At 46.5% G+C, this 19155-nt stretch overlaps 1 protein-coding gene across 1 annotated transcript in view; it reads left to right on the top strand.

Moving 5' to 3' along the window:
* ALS2CL (ALS2 C-terminal like) overlaps positions 1-19155 on the top strand; it is a 33699-nt gene that overhangs the window by 2736 nt on the left and 11808 nt on the right. Inside the window, exons 3-15 of the mRNA XM_031062799.1 lie at positions 752-944; positions 1852-1917; positions 2794-2959; positions 3971-4099; positions 5630-5749; positions 7135-7211; positions 7752-7818; positions 8284-8480; positions 12284-12349; positions 13435-13533; positions 14529-14687; positions 15718-15829; positions 17360-17437. Of these exons, the coding sequence (XP_030918659.1) occupies positions 752-944; positions 1852-1917; positions 2794-2959; positions 3971-4099; positions 5630-5749; positions 7135-7211; positions 7752-7818; positions 8284-8480; positions 12284-12349; positions 13435-13533; positions 14529-14687; positions 15718-15829; positions 17360-17437 (1529 nt within the window). The remainder of the gene's footprint in view (positions 1-751; positions 945-1851; positions 1918-2793; positions 2960-3970; positions 4100-5629; positions 5750-7134; positions 7212-7751; positions 7819-8283; positions 8481-12283; positions 12350-13434; positions 13534-14528; positions 14688-15717; positions 15830-17359; positions 17438-19155) is intronic.

Here is a 19155-nt window from a genome sequence, read left to right as displayed (position 1 = left end):
CTGGGAAGAGGAAATGTTTTGTGGGAATGTTTTCCTTAAAATTGGGAATAGGGAGTGAGGCCAGGGTGGTTTTTTGGGATCAATCCGTGTTTTCATCTGGATCAGCCTTCCTGATCCAGGGCAATTCCAAATCCAGGGAAATTCCTGGCCCTGATTTTCCCAGCTGGGGCTTTTCCAGGAATTTTTTTGGGATGGCTCCAAGGAAACTGGGAATGGTTCCTTGGGAAAAGGGCGGGAACTTTCACTCTGGGGCAGCTGGATGAGTGTCCAGAGAGTTTGGGATAGAGTTTGTCCTATTCCAGCAAAAACAGCTCCATGGCTTCCAAAAATTCCTGGAATTTCCCCCTTTTATCCCCCATTCTTCCCACTTTTTTTCCCCTCTCTATTTTCCCAAATTATTCAATTCCTTCCTGTCAAAACAGCTCCAAAAATTCCCGGAATTTCCCTGTTTTCAGATCGATTTTTCCCATTTTTTCCCCCCTCTATATTCCCAAATTATTTATTTCCTCTAGGAAAAATGGCTGCGTGGACTCCAAAAAATTCCTGGAATGTTCCAAATTTTTTCCATTTTTCCCATTTTTTTTCCTTTTTATTTTCCCAAATGATTCAATTTATTCCAGCAAAATGGCTCCTTGGCCTCTGAAAATTCGTGGAATTTGTCATTTCCCAAAATTTCTCAACCACAAAATTCCACAAAATCCCTTGGGAATTCCACCTTTCCCACAGGATTTTCCCAATTTTTCCCTCCCAGAGCCGCAGGATCCGAAGGAAAAGGAGAACTTCCAGCTCTTGGTGCTCCTCAACGATCGCTTCCAAACCCTCTGGAATTTCACGGAGGAGAATTCCCGGATCCTGAGGGGGAAATCCCAGCTGGAAGATTCCGGTTGTATCCAGGATTTTTACATCCTCTGGAAAGGAGAAGTTTTCCTCAGCCTCTACATCCAGTGAGCGCCGGAGTATTCGGGAAAATGGGATTGAGTTGATCCCATTGGGAATATCGGGGAAAACTGGGATGAGAACCCACAGAGGGAAAATATCCTTGGGAAATGGGTTGGGTGTGATTTTTTTCCAGGATTTTGTGGTTTTGGGTTGGGATCGGAGATCCCAGCCGGAATGAAAAGGAATGAAATTTGATGGAGAGCTGAAATTCCATTAAAAATCTTCAATTCCGCATTTTTGCTTCTCAATGGAAGCGGCCAAAGCTTTCCCAGTTTGGGATTTCCCAGTTTGGGATTTTCCAGGTGGATGAAGTTTTGGATGATCCAGAGGAATTTTCCTGAGATTTTATTCCTGTTTTTTTTTTTTGGACTTAAACCCAGGTTTAATGTGGGATTTGCTGGGAGAAAATGTAGGATTTGCTGGGAATTTTAGGTACAGAAAATGCCGATTTTGGAAGAAAATCTTGGGAAATATGAGATGGAAAAAAAAGAAAATTCCAAGTTTTATTTGGGAAAAGAAAGCTCAGATCTGGAGTGTGACAACTCCATGATGTCCATCCCAGAATTCCCAAATTTTCCCAGTTCCCTTGGGAATTCTGTGGTGAAGAGTCTGTGAATAAACAGCTCGGATCAGAAGATTCCTTTATGGAATTTTATTCTGTAAAATCCGATGGAAATGGATCCCGGGATTATCAGCACTTCTGCCTTATCCAAGTCTGCCAAAAAATCCTGGAATTAAGATTGGGAAAGAATTCCAAGATCTGATCCAACCTCTGATCCCAATATATCAAACATCTGGGCCTGCATTTTTCCAGAGGTGCTTTTATGGGATTAAGGGAACTTCCCAAAAAGTTGGAATCTGTAAATTCATCCCGAATTTCCCTCTCGAACTCATCCTTGGAATTTTTTCCAGGTATTTCGTCACCTTCGCCAACTTTGTCGTGGTCCAGGGCTTCGAGCAGGCTGCCAGGAGCAAGAGGTCAGTGGGCGGAAAATCCTTGGGAATTTTGGGAATCCTTGGGATACGGGGACACCAGAGAATCCCAGAATTCCAGAATGCTTTGGAAAATTCCCCAAAAAATCCTCGCATCCTATCCTGGGCTGACTCCCGCTATGGTTGCTCCAAGCCCTTTCCAACCCTGGATAATTCCAGGATTGGATTTTCCTCTTCCAACCACCCCCAGCTCCTTCTGGAGCTGGAAACTTGGGATTTAGGGAAAAGATGGAATTGGATAGAGGAATTTGGCTGGGAATTCCCACTGATCCCAGATTTTTCTGCTAGCAGGGAATGAAAACATGGATTTCTTAGGAGCACATTCCCAATTTTTCCATGGCTCCCGCTATCCCAGGTTGCTCCAAGTCTTGCCCAATTCCAGGATTGGATTTTCATCTTTCCAACCACCCCAGCTCCTTCTGGAGCTGGAAACTTAGGATTTGAGGATTTAGGAAAGGGATGGGAATCTGGCAGGAAATTCCCAGTTATCCCAGATTTTTCTGGAAGCAGGGAATGGAAACATGGATTTCTAAGGAGCACATTCCCAATTTTTCCATGGCTCCTGTTATCCATGGATGGATTCCCTCTTTCCCAATTCCCTCTTTCCAACCACCCCCAGCTCCTTCCAGAGTTGGAAATTTAGGATTTGGAGATTTAAGGAAGGGGTGGGAATCTGGCTGGGAATTCCCACTAATCCCAGATTTTCATGGAAGCAACAACTGCAAACAGGAATTTCTAAGGAGCACATTCCAGGATTTTTCACGCCTTTCTCCACCCTCACCGCGCAGAAAGTTTGGAAAACAGAAGAGCGGGAATTCTGGGATAATTAACGACCCTTTCTCGTCATTCCCAATTTTCCAGCGAGGCCTGGAAGCTGCACAAGGCGGTGCTGAAGGAATTCCTGCGGGATTTCACCTCGGAGAGCTCCCTGGGCCTGGCCCTGCACTTGGTGCTCCACAAACCCTTCCGGGAGCACGTCCAGAGCTACCTGCAGCTCCTCTCGCAGCTCCAGGAGCAGCTCCAGGAGGTGGGAATTCCCTGGGATGCTCAGGGGACCCTCTCGATGGGTTTTGTGGGAAGAAATATCCCCTAAAATTCAGTCTGGATCTCCTCTCCTAAATATTCCCAAAAATCCAGCCTGGACCTGTTTTGATGCAGGATGGACATGTAGCTAAATATTCCCAAAAATCCAATCTGGAACTTCTTTCCTAAATATTCCCAAAAATCCAGCCTGGACCTTTTTTGATCCAGGATGGACGCGTTGCTGAATATTCCCAAAAATCCAACCTGGAACTCCTTCCCTAAATTCTCCCTAAAATCCAGCCTAGAACTCCTTTCCTAAATATTCCCAAAAGTCCAGCCTGGACCTTTTTTGATCCATGGTGGACATGTTGCTAAATATTCCCAAAAATCCAGCCTGGAACTCCTTTCCTAAATATTTCCTAAAATCCAGCCTGGACCTGTTTTGATGCAGGATGGACACGCTGCTAAATATTCCCAAAAATCCAGCCTGGAACTCCTTTCCTAAATATTTCCTAAAATCCAGCCTGGACCTGTTTTGATGCAGGATGGACACGCTGCTAAATATTCCCAAAAATCCAACCTGGAACTCCTTTCCTAAATATTCCCCAAAAGTCCAGCCTGGACATTTTTTGATCCACAGTGGACATGTTGCTAAATATTCCCAAAAATCCAACCTGGAATTCCTTCCCTAAATATTCCCTAAAATCCAGCCTGGAACTCCATTCCTAAATATTCCCCAAAATCCAGCCTGGACCATTTTTGATCGAGGATGGACACGCTGCTAAATATTCCCAAAAATCCAACCTGGGCCTTCTTTGCTGAATTTTCCCAAAAATCCAGCCTGGACCCCCCTCATTCCAGGAGGGACACGATACTGAATATTCCTGAAAATCCTACCTGGACATTGCTAAATATAAAATAAATAAATATTTAAATTTAAATGGATAAAAATTCCCTAAAATCCAGCCTGGACCCAAATTTGAAGCATTCCTGGAGTTTTCCTGTCCTCTCCCAGGGCTCGGAGGGGGATGTGGTGGCCACTGTGGTGCAGGAATTCGGGAAGCTGGAATCCTTCATCGGCCAGGTCCTGGATGAAGCCGTCTTCACCAAGGAGCTCTGGAAATCCCTGGGCTACAAATTCACCGTGAGTCCCAAGGGAATTTGGGGTGGATCGGGAATTAGATAAGGATGAGGAATTTGGTATGGATTGGGAACTTGAAAAGGATGAGGAATTTGAAGTGGACTCAGAATTTGTTAAGGATGAGGAATTAGATATGTATTGGGAATTCAGTATGGATCAGGAATTGGAAGTGGATGGGGAATTTGATAAGGATGAGGAATTTGATATGGATTGGGAATTTGGTATGGGTCAGGAATTTCAAGTGGATTGGGGATTTAATATGGATCAGCAATTTGGTATGGATCTCAATTGTGATAAGGATGAGCAATTTGATATAGATTTGGAATTTGAGGCTGGAGTTATAGACCAGAGCTGGATGGAAGACCTGGAGAAACTCCCTGGGGGTTTTAATGTTGAGTTTTGTGTCCAGTGGTGTCACTGTCCCTGGAGCCCTGAGTCAGAGGGAATTTGGTATGGATTGGGAACTTGATATGGATTGGGAATTTGAGGCTGGAATTCAATAGAGCAGAACTGGGTGGAAGAGCTGGAGGAACTCCCTGAGGGTTTCAAAGCCAAATTTGTGCCCCAAGTGTGTCACTGTCACTGGAACCCCGAGCCAGAGGGAATTTGATGTGGATTGGGAATTTGATATGAATAGTGTGTCACTGTCAGATCGGGAATTTGATATGGATCGGGAATTTTATATGGATCAGGAGTTTGATTTTGATTGCGACTTTGGTATGGATGTGATATGGATTTGATATGGATCAAGGAATTGAGGATTGAAGTTGACAGAGCAGAGCTGGGTGGAAGAATTGGAGAAACTCAGTGGGGGTTTTAATGCTGAATTTTTTGTCCAGTGTCAGTTTTGTGTCTGGTGTCACTGGAACCCTGAGTCAGAGGGAATTTGATATGGATTGTGAATTTGATATGGATCAGGAATTTGATACGGATCGCGAGTTTGATTTTGATTGAGAATTTGGTATGGATTAAGGATTTGAGGATTGAAGTTGACAGAGCAAAGTTGGGTGGGAGACCTGGGGAAATTCCCTGGGGGTTTTAATGTTGAGTTTTGTGCCCAGTGGTGTCACTGAAACCCTGAGTCAGAGGGAATTTAATGTGGATCAGGAATTTCATATGGATCAGGAATTTGAGGCTGGAATTCAGCAGAGCAGAGTTGAGTGGAAGAGCTGGAGGAACTCCCTGAGGGTTTCAAAGCCGAGTTTGTGTCCCAAGTGTGTCACTGCCACTGGAACCCCGAGCCAGAGGGAATTTGGTATGGATTGGGAATTTGATATGGATCAGGAGTTTGATTTTGACTGGGAATTTGATATGGATGTGATATGGATTTGATGTGGATCAAGGAATTGAGGATTGAAGTTGACAGAGCAGAGCTGAGTGGAAGACCTGGAGAAACTCAGTTGGGGTTTCAAAGCCGAGTTTTTTTCCCAAGTGTGTCACTGTCGCTGGAACCCCGAGCCAGCTGATCCCTGCAGGAATTCCTGCCTGGAATTCCATGTCCTCTCCCAATCCTGGTTTTTCCTGCTGCTCCAGGACGTGCTGTGTGTCCCCGAGAGGAGGCTCCTGGAGGACAGCAGGAACCTTCCCATCGCGTCCGGCACTGCCCGCTCCGAGCGGCTCCTGCTCTTCGACGATGTCCTGGTGCTCATCCAGGTGGGTCCGGGATCCTCCTGGGAAGGGAGCATGGATAAATGGAGCTAAAATTCCAGTGGAATGGCAGAAATGATGGGAATTTCCATAGGAATGGTGGTAAAATTCCAGTTTTTTTTGATGTTGAGCACACAGCAGAGTTTGGCTGTTGGGAAAAGTTGGGAAAACTTTGTCTCAGATCCATCTGCGTGTGGTTGGCTCTGGAAAAGAAAGGAAATCTGGGGAGGAGTAGAGGAGATCCAGAGAACATTTTCCCAGGAAATGTGGATTGTCCACCATCACAGGCACCTTTTGAGTCACCCACACCCTTTTCCACAGGGAATTTTGGCCCTTGGTTATCCCAAGGGATTTCATGGATCAAGGGTGACATTCCATGAGCTCCCATGCATTGGGATAAATGGGATTTTCCATGTTTGTGCCACGTCTGCAGACATTGGAGGTGGTTTTGGGGCTATTTTGGGAATTTTGGGGTGTGGAGATGTGTTCCCATGAGGGAATTCCAGCTTGGATCGTGCCAGTGGCTGGGATGGGAACACAGGATCAGCAAATCCATGGAATTATCTCCATGTTCCATCCATCATTTCCATCTGTGTCTCACCTGCTGCCGCCGAGCTTTATGGAGGTTTGGGAGTTCCAACCGAATTGGGATTGGCCTGGTTGGGAATTTTGATGTCCCTTCCTTTTCTGGTCTCCCAAATCTGGGAAAACACTGTGGAATTCCTTGGAAAACTCCATTCCCTCCAGGCAGCAGCTCTGTGTGAACGCCTGGGTGTGAGGCAGGGAAAGGAGATGAGAAATTAAAATTTTCCTTTTATTCCAATCGTTGGAGTTCGTTTTGTTTGGGTGCTGCCGATCCCAAAAGTGACTCCTTAAATTTGGGATTTCTGGGATATTTCTGGCGGTGCCACTTGGAGTCCAAATCCTAAATAAATCCTGAAATGGACTGGGATGGAAAGGGGGCTCAGGGATGATCCATTCCCACCCCATCCCATGGTTCCAGGTTGCTTCAAGCCTTGTCCAGCCTTTCCTTGGGTACTTCCAGGGATGGGCAACCACAAATCTCTGGGAATATTGGCTGGAATGATTTGGGAACGTTGACATGTGATAGGGGAGGAATTCCTGTGGAGATCACGGTCATGTGGGAATGTTTTACTCCTGGATGTGGCCATGGAATTTTGGAAGAGCTTTAGGAGTGTCCAAACGAGAATCTCCCTCATTTTCTGGTGGCTTTTCCATCTCCAAGGTGTCTCCTCCCAATGTGGAATGGATGCACCAAAAAGTTGGGAATTTGTGCTGCCATTCCCAGCATTTGTGCTGCCACTCCAGCTCTGCCATTCCATGGATTTTTTCAGCAATAACAGAACCATCTTTTCCCATTTTTTTTCCAGGGAAACAGCTTCCAGAGTTTTGACCTGAAGCTGGTGTGGGTGGATGAAAACTGTGGCGAGAAATCGGCTCCAGGACTGTGAGTGAGAAATTCCCACTGGGAGTTAAAAAGAAAGGAATAAAAATGGTTCAGGTTGATGGGACAATGATCCAAAGCTTTGTCCCATCTCCTTTCTGAGCCGTGGGATTGGGATGTGGATAATGGGATCTCACCAGCTTGGAATTTGCTGCCAGATTGAAATCCCAGAATTTTTGAGGTTGGAAAAGCCCTCTGGGATCGTCAAATCCAACCTGTGTCCCATCCCCACCTTGTTCCCAGCCCAGAATTCCTTGGACACCTCTAGGGATGGGCACTCCAGACCTCCCTGGGCAATTCCAATGCCTGACCACGTTTTCCGTGATGCTGCTGTCCAACCTGACCTTCCCCCGGCAAAACCTGAGGCCGTTCCCTCTCATCCCATTCATTGCCAATGAATCCCAAAATTACTTAATCCAGCCCTGGAGAACTTGAGATCTCTCTGGAAGAACCACCTGGGAAAGCACCAGGATCTCCAGGAGGGGGAATGGGAAGAGCTGATGGATTGGGAATTGTGTTTTCCATCCTTTTTTCCCCTCCTAGGCACAGCCTACGCATCACAACCCCGGAAGAGACGTTCATCCTCTCCACCAAGGACCCTCAGATGAAGGTCAGGCTTTGGGATTTTCCCATCTCTTTATTATTTAAAACCGGATAATAATTCTGGTGAGGGTGGGCTGGGATTTCTGGCTCCTTTTCCAAAAAAAATCCTGGATTAGATGGCCAGAGGTGGCTCAGAGTTGATGGCTGGTGAGGAATGTTGGTGGGAACCCACCGGTTTCTTGCTGCTTTTCCTGAAGGACACGCCTATCCCCTAGGCAAATCAACTTGAAATTTGTATTTCTTTTTCTTTTCATATCCAAGTGGAATTTTTCCCTGTTTTTTAACATCCAAGTGGAAATTCCTCCCTCACAGCTGTTGTGCCTTGCTGCAGTGTCCACCTTCCAGGAGAACCCCTGTGGAAGCTGCAGAAGGGCTTTGATGGGAACCCACAGGTTCCTCGCTGCTTTCCTGCAGTTGTCTCCGGTTGATTCTCCCGGGATTTGCGCTCATTCCCTGTTTTCCGTGCCCGCAGGCTGTGTGGAGGTGGAAGCTGGAGCAGGCTGTGCGCCAGGCGCTGAACGGGAAGCGGGATTTCCCTCTCTGGGGCCGCAGCGGGGAAGGCAGCGAGGCCCCGGCCCGACGCTTCTTCACCTACGTCTTCCGCATGGAGGGACGGCTCCGCGGGGCCACCTACGAGGGAGAGTGGCTCTGGGGGAAGCCCCATGGCAAGTAAGGAACCTTTTGGGCACCTTTTCCAAGCGGGAATAAGGTTGGAAGTGCTGGTTTGGCGTTTCCGTGAAGGTTGGAGAAGATCTCAAAGGTCAACCCAAACTTGTCCTGGTGACTCATGGAGGGGCTGTTCCTTTTCTGAGCAGGCTCAGGGTGGCCACCTACAAGGGCGAGAGGCACTAGGAAGGAACCTTTTAGGCCTCTTTTCCAAGCAGGAATAAGGTTGGAAGCACCTTTTGGGCCCCCTTTCCAAGTGGGAATGAGGATGGAAGTGCTGGCTTAGGGTTTCTGTGAAGGTTGGGAAAGATCTCCAGGTCACTCATGAAGGAGCTGCTCCTTTTTGGGCAGGCTCAGGGGAGCCACTTATGAGGGTGAGTGGCTCTGGTAAGGAACCTTTTAAGTCTCTTTTCCAAGTGGGAATAGGCTTGGAAGTGCTGGTTTGGAGTTTCTGTGAAGGTTGGGAAAGATCTCCACGGTCAACCCAATCTTCTCCAGGTCACTCATGAAGGGGCTGCTCCTTTTCTGGGCAGGCTCTGAGTAACCATCTATGAGGGTGAGTGGCTCTGGGAAGGAACCTTTTGGGCCCCTTTTCCAAGTGGGAATAAGGTTGGAAGTGCTGGTTGGAAGTTGCTGTGAAGGTTGGGGAAGATCTCCAAGCTCAACCCGAACTTCTCCAGATCACTCAACCGCATCATGAAGGGGCTGCTCCTTTTCTGGGTGGGCTCAGGGGGCCACCTACAGGGGAGAGTGGCTCTGGGGGAAGCCCCATGGCAAGTAAGGAACCTTTTGGGCACCTTTTCCAAGTGGGAATAAGGTTGGAAGTGCTGGTTTGGCGTTTCCGTGAAGGTTGGAGAAGATCTCAAAGGTCAACCCAAACTTGTCCTGGTGACTCATGGAGGGGCTGCTCCTTTTCTGGGCATGCTCAGGGGGCTCACCCTCATGATAAGGAAAATCCCCAATAAAAACCCATTGGGGAGAATTTTATTTCTATATTTTATTTATATTTATTTTATTTTATTCTCTGCTAGCAAAATCTCTTTGAACTTTATCCAAACTTGAACATCCAAACTTTTGTCCGAGGAATTAAGAAAAGCTCAAATCCAAAAGGAGCTAAAAGGGGAACATTGGGAAATGTTCAATAAATCCAAGTTTAAGTGAGGGAATATCTTAAATCAAAGATCCCAACCAAAACTTTTTGGACATAGGATAGAGAACACTCTGGGTTTTTTTTTGGGAAGAAACCTGGAATATGACCAAGCTCCTCAGCCACCAAAACATTGGGAAATTTTATTTTCCTTGAGTTTTACACAGTTTGCTCTGGAAGCAAAAAGGATGGGGAGAAACTCAGTTTGAGAGAGCCTTAAAATAATGAAAGAATCAAGAATATAAACGGCTTGGGAGGGATTTGAATCTGGTTCCAACCCCAAGTACAAAATTGAATCCTGAATATTCCGTGGAAGAGATTGTGCCGTGCCCTGGAACAGCCTCAAAGGAGCGTTTAGGGCAGGAGACCTTTGGGTCATCCCCACCTTCCCTCCCTCAAAACCATCTCCAGGTTTTTGTCCTCTCCTGCCTCAGGGCTGGAAAACCGGGATTAATCCAAAGCTCTCCTGCCCATGGAAAGACGTGGGTGAGGCATCCCAGGAGATTTCTGGCAGAGTTCAGGGACTTCAGGTGTTCAATTCCTTGGATATGAGTTCTATTCCCACTCCTGGAATTCCTCTGCTGTGATTTGGTTGCTGGAAGGTTCCAGAACAGCATCCTGGCCTTGGTGGCTGCTCTGGGATTTCCGAGGGAGGAGCACGTGAGCCGAGCTGTGGGAGTGGGAATTTGGGCTCTTTGGCAAAAACACCGGTGTTCTCCACTGGCTGTCCTGGAATTCCAGAGTTCTCCAGCGGCTGTCCTGGAATTTGGGGTGACCTGGGCTGGGAGAAGGCCACACTCCCACTCACCTGTGGCTTAAACATCCTTGTGCCAGGAGCAGACATGAAATTATGGAATATCCTGAGTGGGAAGGACTCACAGGGATCAAGCCCTGTACAGATCCCAACAACCCCACCCTGTCCATACTCCTGGGGCAGCCTTGGGATTGTGCCCATTCCTTGGGGAATGTTCAGTGTCCGACACCCTCTGGGGGAAGAACTTTTCCCTAAAATCCAACTTAAACCTGGCCTAGCTCCAGCTGTTCCCTCACCCCTTTGGCTGCTCCCTTTTTCCATTCAGACCCACAGAGCCAAAGGAGATTTACCTTAAAATTAAAAAATATTGGAATTTCAAACACATCCAACCAATCCTCTGGAAAACTTGGAAAAGAGCCACTCTCGTGGAGGTGTTTGAAACAACAGCCTGGGTGAAAGCCAAACAACCTCCTCACGGTTTTGGTGTTGCACCATCTCCTGGCAAACCGACCCAGAGGAGGTTTGGATGAAATGTTGGGAAAGAATTCCTGGCTGGGAGGGTGGGGAGGGGCTGGGATGGAATTCCCAGAGCAGCTGTGGCTGCCCCTGGATCCCTGGAAGTGCCCAAGGCCAGGCTGGACACTTGGAGCAACCTGGGATAGTGGGAGGTGTCCCTGCCCATGGGGTTGGAACTGTATGTTCTTTAGGATCCCATCCAACCCCAAAAATTCCACAATTCCATGATTTTGAGTTGTTCCAGTCTGGATTTTGAGGCAAAGCAGACGAGCTCAGCATCAGCACAGAGGGAAAATATCCCAACATTCCCTGAGGGATTCCAAAGCCTTGGCCTCCAACTGCAAAAAGAGCCCTGAATTCCTCAAATCCCTGATATTTCCTCCGCCTAATTCCCACCCTTAATTCCACGACCCGGAGGAGGTTTGGAGCAAATGTTGGGAAGGAATTCCTGGCTGGGAGGGTGGGGAGGGGCTGGGATGGAATTCCCAGAGCAGCTGTGGCTGCCCCTGGATCCCTGGCAGTGCCCAAGGCCAGGCTGGACCCTTGGAGCACCTGGGACAGTGGGAGGTGTCCCTGCCCGTGGGATGAGATGATTTTCAAAGTCCTTCCAAGCTAAAGAATTCCAGGATTTTGTAATTCCATTGTGTCCGGCTGGGGAATGTGCAGGGATCCGATTTTCTGGGATGAGGCCGGAGTTAAAGCTCTCAGTGGGTGTGGGTGGAGTGGGATTCCGGGAGGGAGGGAAATCGCTCCAGAGCCGGGCACGGCCGGGCAGGGATTTCCCTGGCATTGCCCATTCCCGGCTCTCCTTGCTGCGGGATCAGCTCCCGGAATCGCTTTTCCAGCCCCCACAAAACACGGGATGAACGATCCCTTGGGAATGGTTTTCCTCTCTGTTTTCCCGGCGGCTGAGCCGCTGGAATTCCAGGCTGTCGTGTCACCGCGTCCACGGGGATGTGCCAGGCAGGAACTCCAGCTGGGTTAATCCCTGTAATTAATTCGGGATCAGGTGCAAGGTCCCAGAGGCACGAGGCAGCACCTCCAGAAAATACTTTTGGGATTAGGGAATGGAATGGATTCTTCCCACTCGGCCCAGAGCAGGAAAACATTATGGGATTAAATCCTCCTGCTGAAAAGCAAGGCCTGGGGGTGCCTTTTGTGTCTCTGTCCTCCGAGGGATTTTTTGGATGTTTGCCATAAAATCTGGGAATGGTTTGGGTTGGAAAGAACTTTGGGAAAGATCCAGTTCCAGCCCCCTGCCATGGGCACCTTCCACGGGACTCCAAGCTCCGTCTAAGCCGGCCTAAATATTTGGGCTGGGCTTTAGATGGTGCTGTTCCATCTGGGAATGTTGTGCTGTCCCTTGTGAGAGAATTCCTTGGGTTCCAGGGGGACGCTGAAGTGGCGCGATGGACGCAACCACGTCGGGGATTTCCAGGAGGGCCTGGAGCACGGGTAAGCCTTGGAAAACGGGATATTCCCTGCTTTGAAAAAAACCTGGAATGGTTCCCGCCAGAGATTGGAACCTGGAGAGAGGAGACTGACACTGACTGACCCCGGGGCTGGAATTTGATCCCAAATCCCAAAATCCGTGGGAATTTATTCCTAGGAAGTGTCTTAAAGTTATTTTTAGATCCCTTTAAAACCTCACTTAAATGAGTTTTTCCTCATGATTTAAAAAAACAATCCATGAAACTCAAGTATTATTTATCTCAATTTTATTGGAAACAGGACTTTAGGACTCCTCATTTTTACGAGGGGGGGAAAAAATCCCAAACATTTTTGTTGGGAATCCCAGAACATTTAACTCTGCCCCTACCTTGTGGAAGGAAGAAAAAGGGGAAAACCAGCACTGAAAAAAACTCCGGAGAAGGAACAATGAGGATCTGGGAATACAGCTCCCAAAGGGATGAGTTTTCCTTTGGAAAAAGTCCAGCAGCACCTGGGAAAAGTGTCCCAGGTAGGGCTGATCCAAGCACATAAACATTGGGAATTTGGACAATCCTTGGTTTTTGAATTTAATCCGCTACAATGGAGTTGCTGTTCTCAATGCAGACATTTCCATCCAGCTGCAACCTGATCCCAGATCCCAAAATCCACGGGAATTTATTCCTAGGAAGAGTCTTAAAAGTTATTTTTAGATCCTTTTATAAACCTCACTTAAAAGAGGAGTTTTACAGGAAAAACCCCAATCCCATGAAATTCAAATTGATTTTTAAACTTCATCCACTACAATGGAGTTGCTGTTTTCTGCGCTGACCTTTCCCATGCAGACATTTCCATCCGGCTGGAATCTGATCCCAGATCCCCAAATCCGTGGGAATTTATTCACAGAAAGCATCTTAAGGTTGTTTTTAGATCTCTTTAAGACCTCATTTAAATGAGAAGTTTTTTACAGAAAAAAAAAAATAATCAATCCCACGAAGTTCAAATTGGTTTTTGAAGTTCATCCACTACAATGGAGTCGCCCTTTTCCATGCCGACTTTTTCCATGCCGACTTTTTTTTTCCCTGCTGACCTTTCCCACGTGTCCCCGGCAGGTTTGGGATCTGCCTGGTCCCGCGGCGCTCCGAGGATCGCTACGACTGCTACAAGTGCCACTGGTACCAGGGCAAGATGAGGGGCTATGGAATCTGTGAGTAAGTGAAATCCAGGATGGGTTCCAGGGAAAAGGGAATTAGGGGAAAGAAAAAAGGGATTTAAAGGGGGAAAGGTTCCCTGATATCTTTGGAGCCTGGTCTGGAAATGCTTTGTGGGCATTTAGAATTCCAGAATTGTTTGGGAGCTTAGGGATGATGCCATTCCGTGGGCAGGGACACCTCCCACTGTCCCAGGCTGCTCCAGCCTGGCCTTGTGCACTTCCAGGGATCCAGGAGCAGCCACAGCTGCTCTGGGAATTCCATCCCAGCCAGGAATTCCCAATTCCCAATCTCCCATCCATCCCTGCCCTCTGGCAGTGGGAGCCATTCCCTGTGTCCTGTCCCTCCATGCCTGGTCCCCAGTCCCTCTGCAGCTCTCCTGGAGCCCCTTCAGGCCCTGGAAGTGGCTCTGAGATTTCCTTGGAATTTTCTCCTATGAGGTCACCCCAAATGCTCTGGCTGCTGGGAACACTGGCCTGCCCCTGGTTCCTGCTCATCCCTATCCCTGATTTCTCCATGCCAAGTGGGACGGACTCAGCATTCCAACTGGGATAGGCCCATGGGATAGGCCTGTCCTCCAGCCTGGGTGTTCTGCTCCTTTGTTCAACTCAGAGCTGCCCTTCCCAGAGGGACCAGTCCAGGGAAGGGCTTTGCGGTGGCCACCGCAGAGAGCTGGATCCAAGCTCGGCCTCCTTCCTATGGATTTTCCAGAGCTTCCTGTGCCCAGGCTGGTGAGAGGTCAAGGCCTGAGTGGCCTCTCCCAGGACAACTCCAAGCCCATGTGTTGAGTCCTTGGATAATTTGGGGAGCTCTGGAATGTCCGGTTTGGGTGATGCACGTTCCCAACAGCAAGCAAGGATCCAATTCAACGCTGTGGGGAAAATCTTTGGAATATTTAGAGATGGATGAGCCTGATCTCCTCACTTCCCTGGTTTTCTACTCCGGGAGTGGCTGTCAAATATTCCCAGGCTGGAATTCCATCCCTCTTCCTGCAGGTACGGGAATGACCTGGTCTACAGAGGCTACTTCAAGGACAGCGTGCGCCAAGGCTTTGGGATCCTGGAGAACTTCTCGGCTGAGCATCCCTTCAAATACACGGGACAGTGGGAGAACGACAAAAAGAACGGATACGGAGTCTGGGAGGACAAGGAGAGGTAAAGGTGGGATGGATCTGAGGTGTGGGACCGCTGAATTTGCAGGCAACCCCGACAAGGGAAGGGATGAGAATCTTGACTCCATGTTTCAGGAGGTTGATTTATTATTTTATGATATATATTATATTAAAAGAAAATGATATATTAAAACTCTACTAAAAGAATAGAAGAAAGGATTTCATCAGAAAGCGAGCAAGGAATAGAAAGGAATGATAATAAAATCTTGTGACTGACCAGATAGTCCAAGACAGCTGGACTGTGATTGGCCACTAATTAGAAACAACCACATGAGACCAATCACAGATGCACCTGTTGCATTCCACAGCAGCAGATAATTATTGTTTACATTTCATTTCTGAGGCCTCTCAGCTTCTCAGGAGAAAAATCCTAGCAAAAGGATTTTTCATAAAATATGTCCGTGACACAGGGGTGTGTTTATTTATTGTTGTGGTGCTGTGGATCCCCAGGAGGAGGGAAGAGATGAGAATCTTGACTCCATGTTTCAGAAGGCTGATTTATTATTTTATGATATATATTATATTAAAAGAAAATGATATATTAAAACTCTACTAAAAGAATAGAAGAAAGGATTTCATCAGAAAGCGAGCAAGGAATAGAAAGGAATGAAAATAAAATCTTGCAGCTGCTCACAGCCTTGACACAGGTGGCTGCCATTGGTCACCAAGTAAAAACAACTTCACGTGCTGGGTAAACAATTCTCCAAATCACATTCCAAAGCTGAAAGTTCCCAGCTTCTCAAGGGAAAAGATCCTGGCAAAAGGATTTTTTATAAAATATGTCCATGACATGGGACAGTTTTGGGTTTGGTGGGATAAATCCTGGAGATCTGGGATGGATGGGGGGGATTGTAAGGATTGAATTCCTTGGAAAGCATTCCAAGAGCTCAGTTTGTGCGGGACATCCAGCCCGGAGCGTGTCAGGAAAAACCACCCTGAGCAGGACAAATCCGATGGATTGAGAGCTGGGAAAAGTGGGAAAATCCATCACTTGGGATTTCCTTGCATTCCAGAGGGGAGAGGTACATCGGGATGTGGCTGGATGACCACAGACACGGAGAAGGCATCGTGGTGACGCAGTCGGGGCTCTGCTACCAGAGGACATTCCATGCGGATAAAATGGTGGTGAGCCCAAGATTTCCGTGGAATCTGGGAATCCCTGGGATGGCGAATCCACCGCCGGGGGCGGGATCGAGGTTTCATTCCCGAACTCATCCCGGAGGACAAAGAGGGTTGGAGGTCAGGGAAAGGTTCTGCCCCCAAAGGGTGCTCGGGATGGACATTCCCAAGGGAATGGGCGCATTCCAAAGGCTGCCAGAGCTCCGGGAATGTCTGGAAAACTCTCCAGGAAAGGGTGGGATTGTTGGGATGTCTGTGCAGAGCCAGGGGTTGGATTTGGATCCTTGTGGGCCCTTCAGGATATTCCATGATTTTCCCATAGCCACGGTTTGGAAGAACAAGGTCTTTGTTTTTTCTCCCCTTCCAGAGGGATTTGTGGGATATTGGGAAGGAATTCCTGGATTGGAGAGGTTGGGATGGAATTCCCAGAGATTTGTGGCAGCCCTTGGGTCCCTGGAATGTCCAAGGCCAGGCTGGAGCACCCTGGGATAGCGGGAGATCCCTGCCCATGGATCCTGAAGGCCCCTTCCAGCCCAAACCATTCCAAGAATTCCGTAACATTCCATCTTTCCTGGAAATCATGAAATCCTTCCTTTTCCAGTGGCAATTCACCCGTCCAGTTCACGGAACATTGGGAATTTGGTGGGGAAAGCAAAGGGAATTGGCATTGGAATAAAAACATCCCTAAGAAAAACCAACCCTAAAAAAATCCATCCTTAAAAAAGAGGAACAACAACCCCATTGCCACTTCCTGAATTAGGGAAAAATGGTTTTTGTTGTGTTTTGTGAAACATTTTTGGTTGAGGTTTTGGGATCTTTTTTTTTTCTTTTTTGGTGGGTTTTTTTTTTTGGGTTTTAGGGGACATTTTATATGGAGTTTTGGGGTTTTTTTCTCCTTTTTTTTTGGGTTCTTTATTGAGGTTTATGGGACATTTTTGGTTGAGTTTTTCAGGGTATTTTCATTCCAGAGGAAAATATTCCAGCTCTGGAAGTGATCCCAGCTGGTTTGGGGGCAAAGAAACCCTTGAGCTTAAGCTATGGAACAAATCCCAGTGGGCAGAAAATTCCCTACGGACAGGAATTATTCCCTGGAATAATTTCCCATGGAATGGGCACATTCCCAACACTGCCAGAGCTCTGGGATTTTCCAGGGATTCTTTTGGGATGCCTCCTGTGCCAGGAGTTGGATTTTGATCCTTCTGGATCCCTTTCCCACAGGGAATTCCACACAGTTGCTGTTTCCTTGGAATCATTTCCCAAAGAATGATTATTCCCTAAAATATCCCAGGATTGGGAGCGCTACCAGTTGAACCCTGTGACAATCCTTGGTGGCTTTTCCTGGCTTTTTGTTCTTTTTCCATGGAAAATCCATGAAATAATTTACAGGACTTCTCTGTGGGTTTTCCCTGGAGATGTTTGGCTTAAAAAAAAAAAAAAAAATTTGGAATCTGAATCCCATCAGTTTTTCTGGGATGAATTGGACCAGGTGGGAAAGTTAATTCCACAAATTCCTGATTTTTTTCTTTTCATCCCAAGGGCTCGGGAATTCTGCTCCTGGAAGACGACTCCGTCTACGAAGGGAACTTCACGGAAGAGCTGACATTTGTTGGAAAGGTTGGAATTTCCTCCCTCTTCTCCTGGAATTTCTCATGGATTCATCTCCCAAACTTTATTCCTTCCTGCTCCGCTTCCCCCAGCTTCCTATAAAACCCCATTTTCCAAATTTCTGGAATATTTAGCACAGAAAAAAAGCCGCAGCTGGAGATTTTGGGAATTTTGAGCATAATTTGGCATTTTCATGTTTTATTTACTTCAGGTTTGCTTGGTTTGGGTTTTTTGGGTTGAGTTTTTGGGGTTTATTTTCTTGGGTTTTTCTTGGGTTTTTCGGGGCATTTCTGGTTGAGATTTTGGGATTTTTTTCTCTTTTTTTTGGGTTTTAAAATTGGGTTTTAGAAGGACATTTTTGATTGAGTTACTGGGATTTTTTGGTTGGGTTTCCATTGGGTTTTATTTTTGCTTGATTTTTTTTTTTCCCTTGGGTTTTAATAGGGTTTTACGAGACATATTTGGTTGAGTTTTTGGGATTTTTTGGGGGGTTTTTTGTTGGGTTTTATGGGATATTTTTGCTTGAATTTTTACAGTTTTATGGGACATTTTTGATGGAGTTATTGGAGTTTTTTGATTTGGTTTTTATTGGGTTTTAAGTGAAATTTTTGGTTGAGTTTTTGGGATTTTTTTGGATTTTTTTGGGGGGTTTTTTGTTGGGTTTTATGGGATATTTTTGCTTGAATTTTTACAGTTTTATGGGACATTTTTGATGGAGTTATTGGAGTTTTTTGATTTGGTTTTTATTGGGTTTTAAGTGAAATTTTTGGTTGAGTTTTTGGGATTTTTTTTTTGGGTTTTTAGTTGAGTTTTATGGGATATTTTTGCTTGAATTTTTACAGTTTTAGTGGGTTTTATTGGACTCAATTTTTGATGGAGTTATTGGAGTTTTTTGATTTGGTTTTTATTGGGTTTTAAGTGAAATTTTTGGTTGAGTTTTTGGGATTTTTTTGGGGTTTTTGTTGGGTTTTATGGGATATTTTTGCTTGAATTTTTACAGTTTTATTGGGTTTTATGGGACTCAATTTTTGATGGTATTATTGGAGTTTTTGATTTGGTTTTTATTGGGTTTTAAGTGAAATTTTTGGTTGAGTTTTTGGGATTTTTTTGGGGATTTTTTGGGGGTTTTTAGTTGAGTTTTATGAGATATTTTTGCTTGAATTTTTACAGTTTTAGTGGGTTTTATGGGACTCCATTTTTGATCGAGTTTTTGGGGTTTTTTTCCTTTTTTTCTTGAGTGTTTTTATCAGGGTTTTTTTTGGGGATTTTTGGCTGTGCTTTGCAGCTGCACCCGAGATCCTTTTTTATTTTTAAACAAAGAACATTCCAGGCGTTGGGGCCACAGGAAATGATGCAGAACCCGGAGCTGCCGTGACCGAGGCAGCGGAAATTTGGGATTTCGCAATCCGGGCCCTGCCCTGACACTTCCCAGCTTTTGTGGTTGGATTCCGACAGAAATTCCTGCTCCAAAGTGTTGAGAAAATCCCCAGGGCAGGGAAAACGAGTTTTCCAGAAATCTGGGATGAGCGTGGCAGGAATTCTGGGAGATGGCACAATTAATGCTCGTTAATTAATGCTAATGAGCTTTGGCACCTGAGGAAGACTTCGTCATCACCTTCCTCCTCCAAGGACATTCCATGCTGAGCAAATGGTGGGGAATCCAAGATTTCCTTGGAATCTGGGAATCCCCAGGATGGGGAAAATCTGGGAATCCCTGGGAAATCTCC

This window comes from Geospiza fortis, unplaced genomic scaffold, assembly GCF_000277835.1.
Source record: "Geospiza fortis unplaced genomic scaffold, GeoFor_1.0 scaffold178, whole genome shotgun sequence".
Taxonomy (NCBI): Eukaryota; Metazoa; Chordata; class Aves; order Passeriformes; family Thraupidae; genus Geospiza; species Geospiza fortis.
This window is presented reverse-complemented; position numbering and strand designations above follow the sequence as displayed.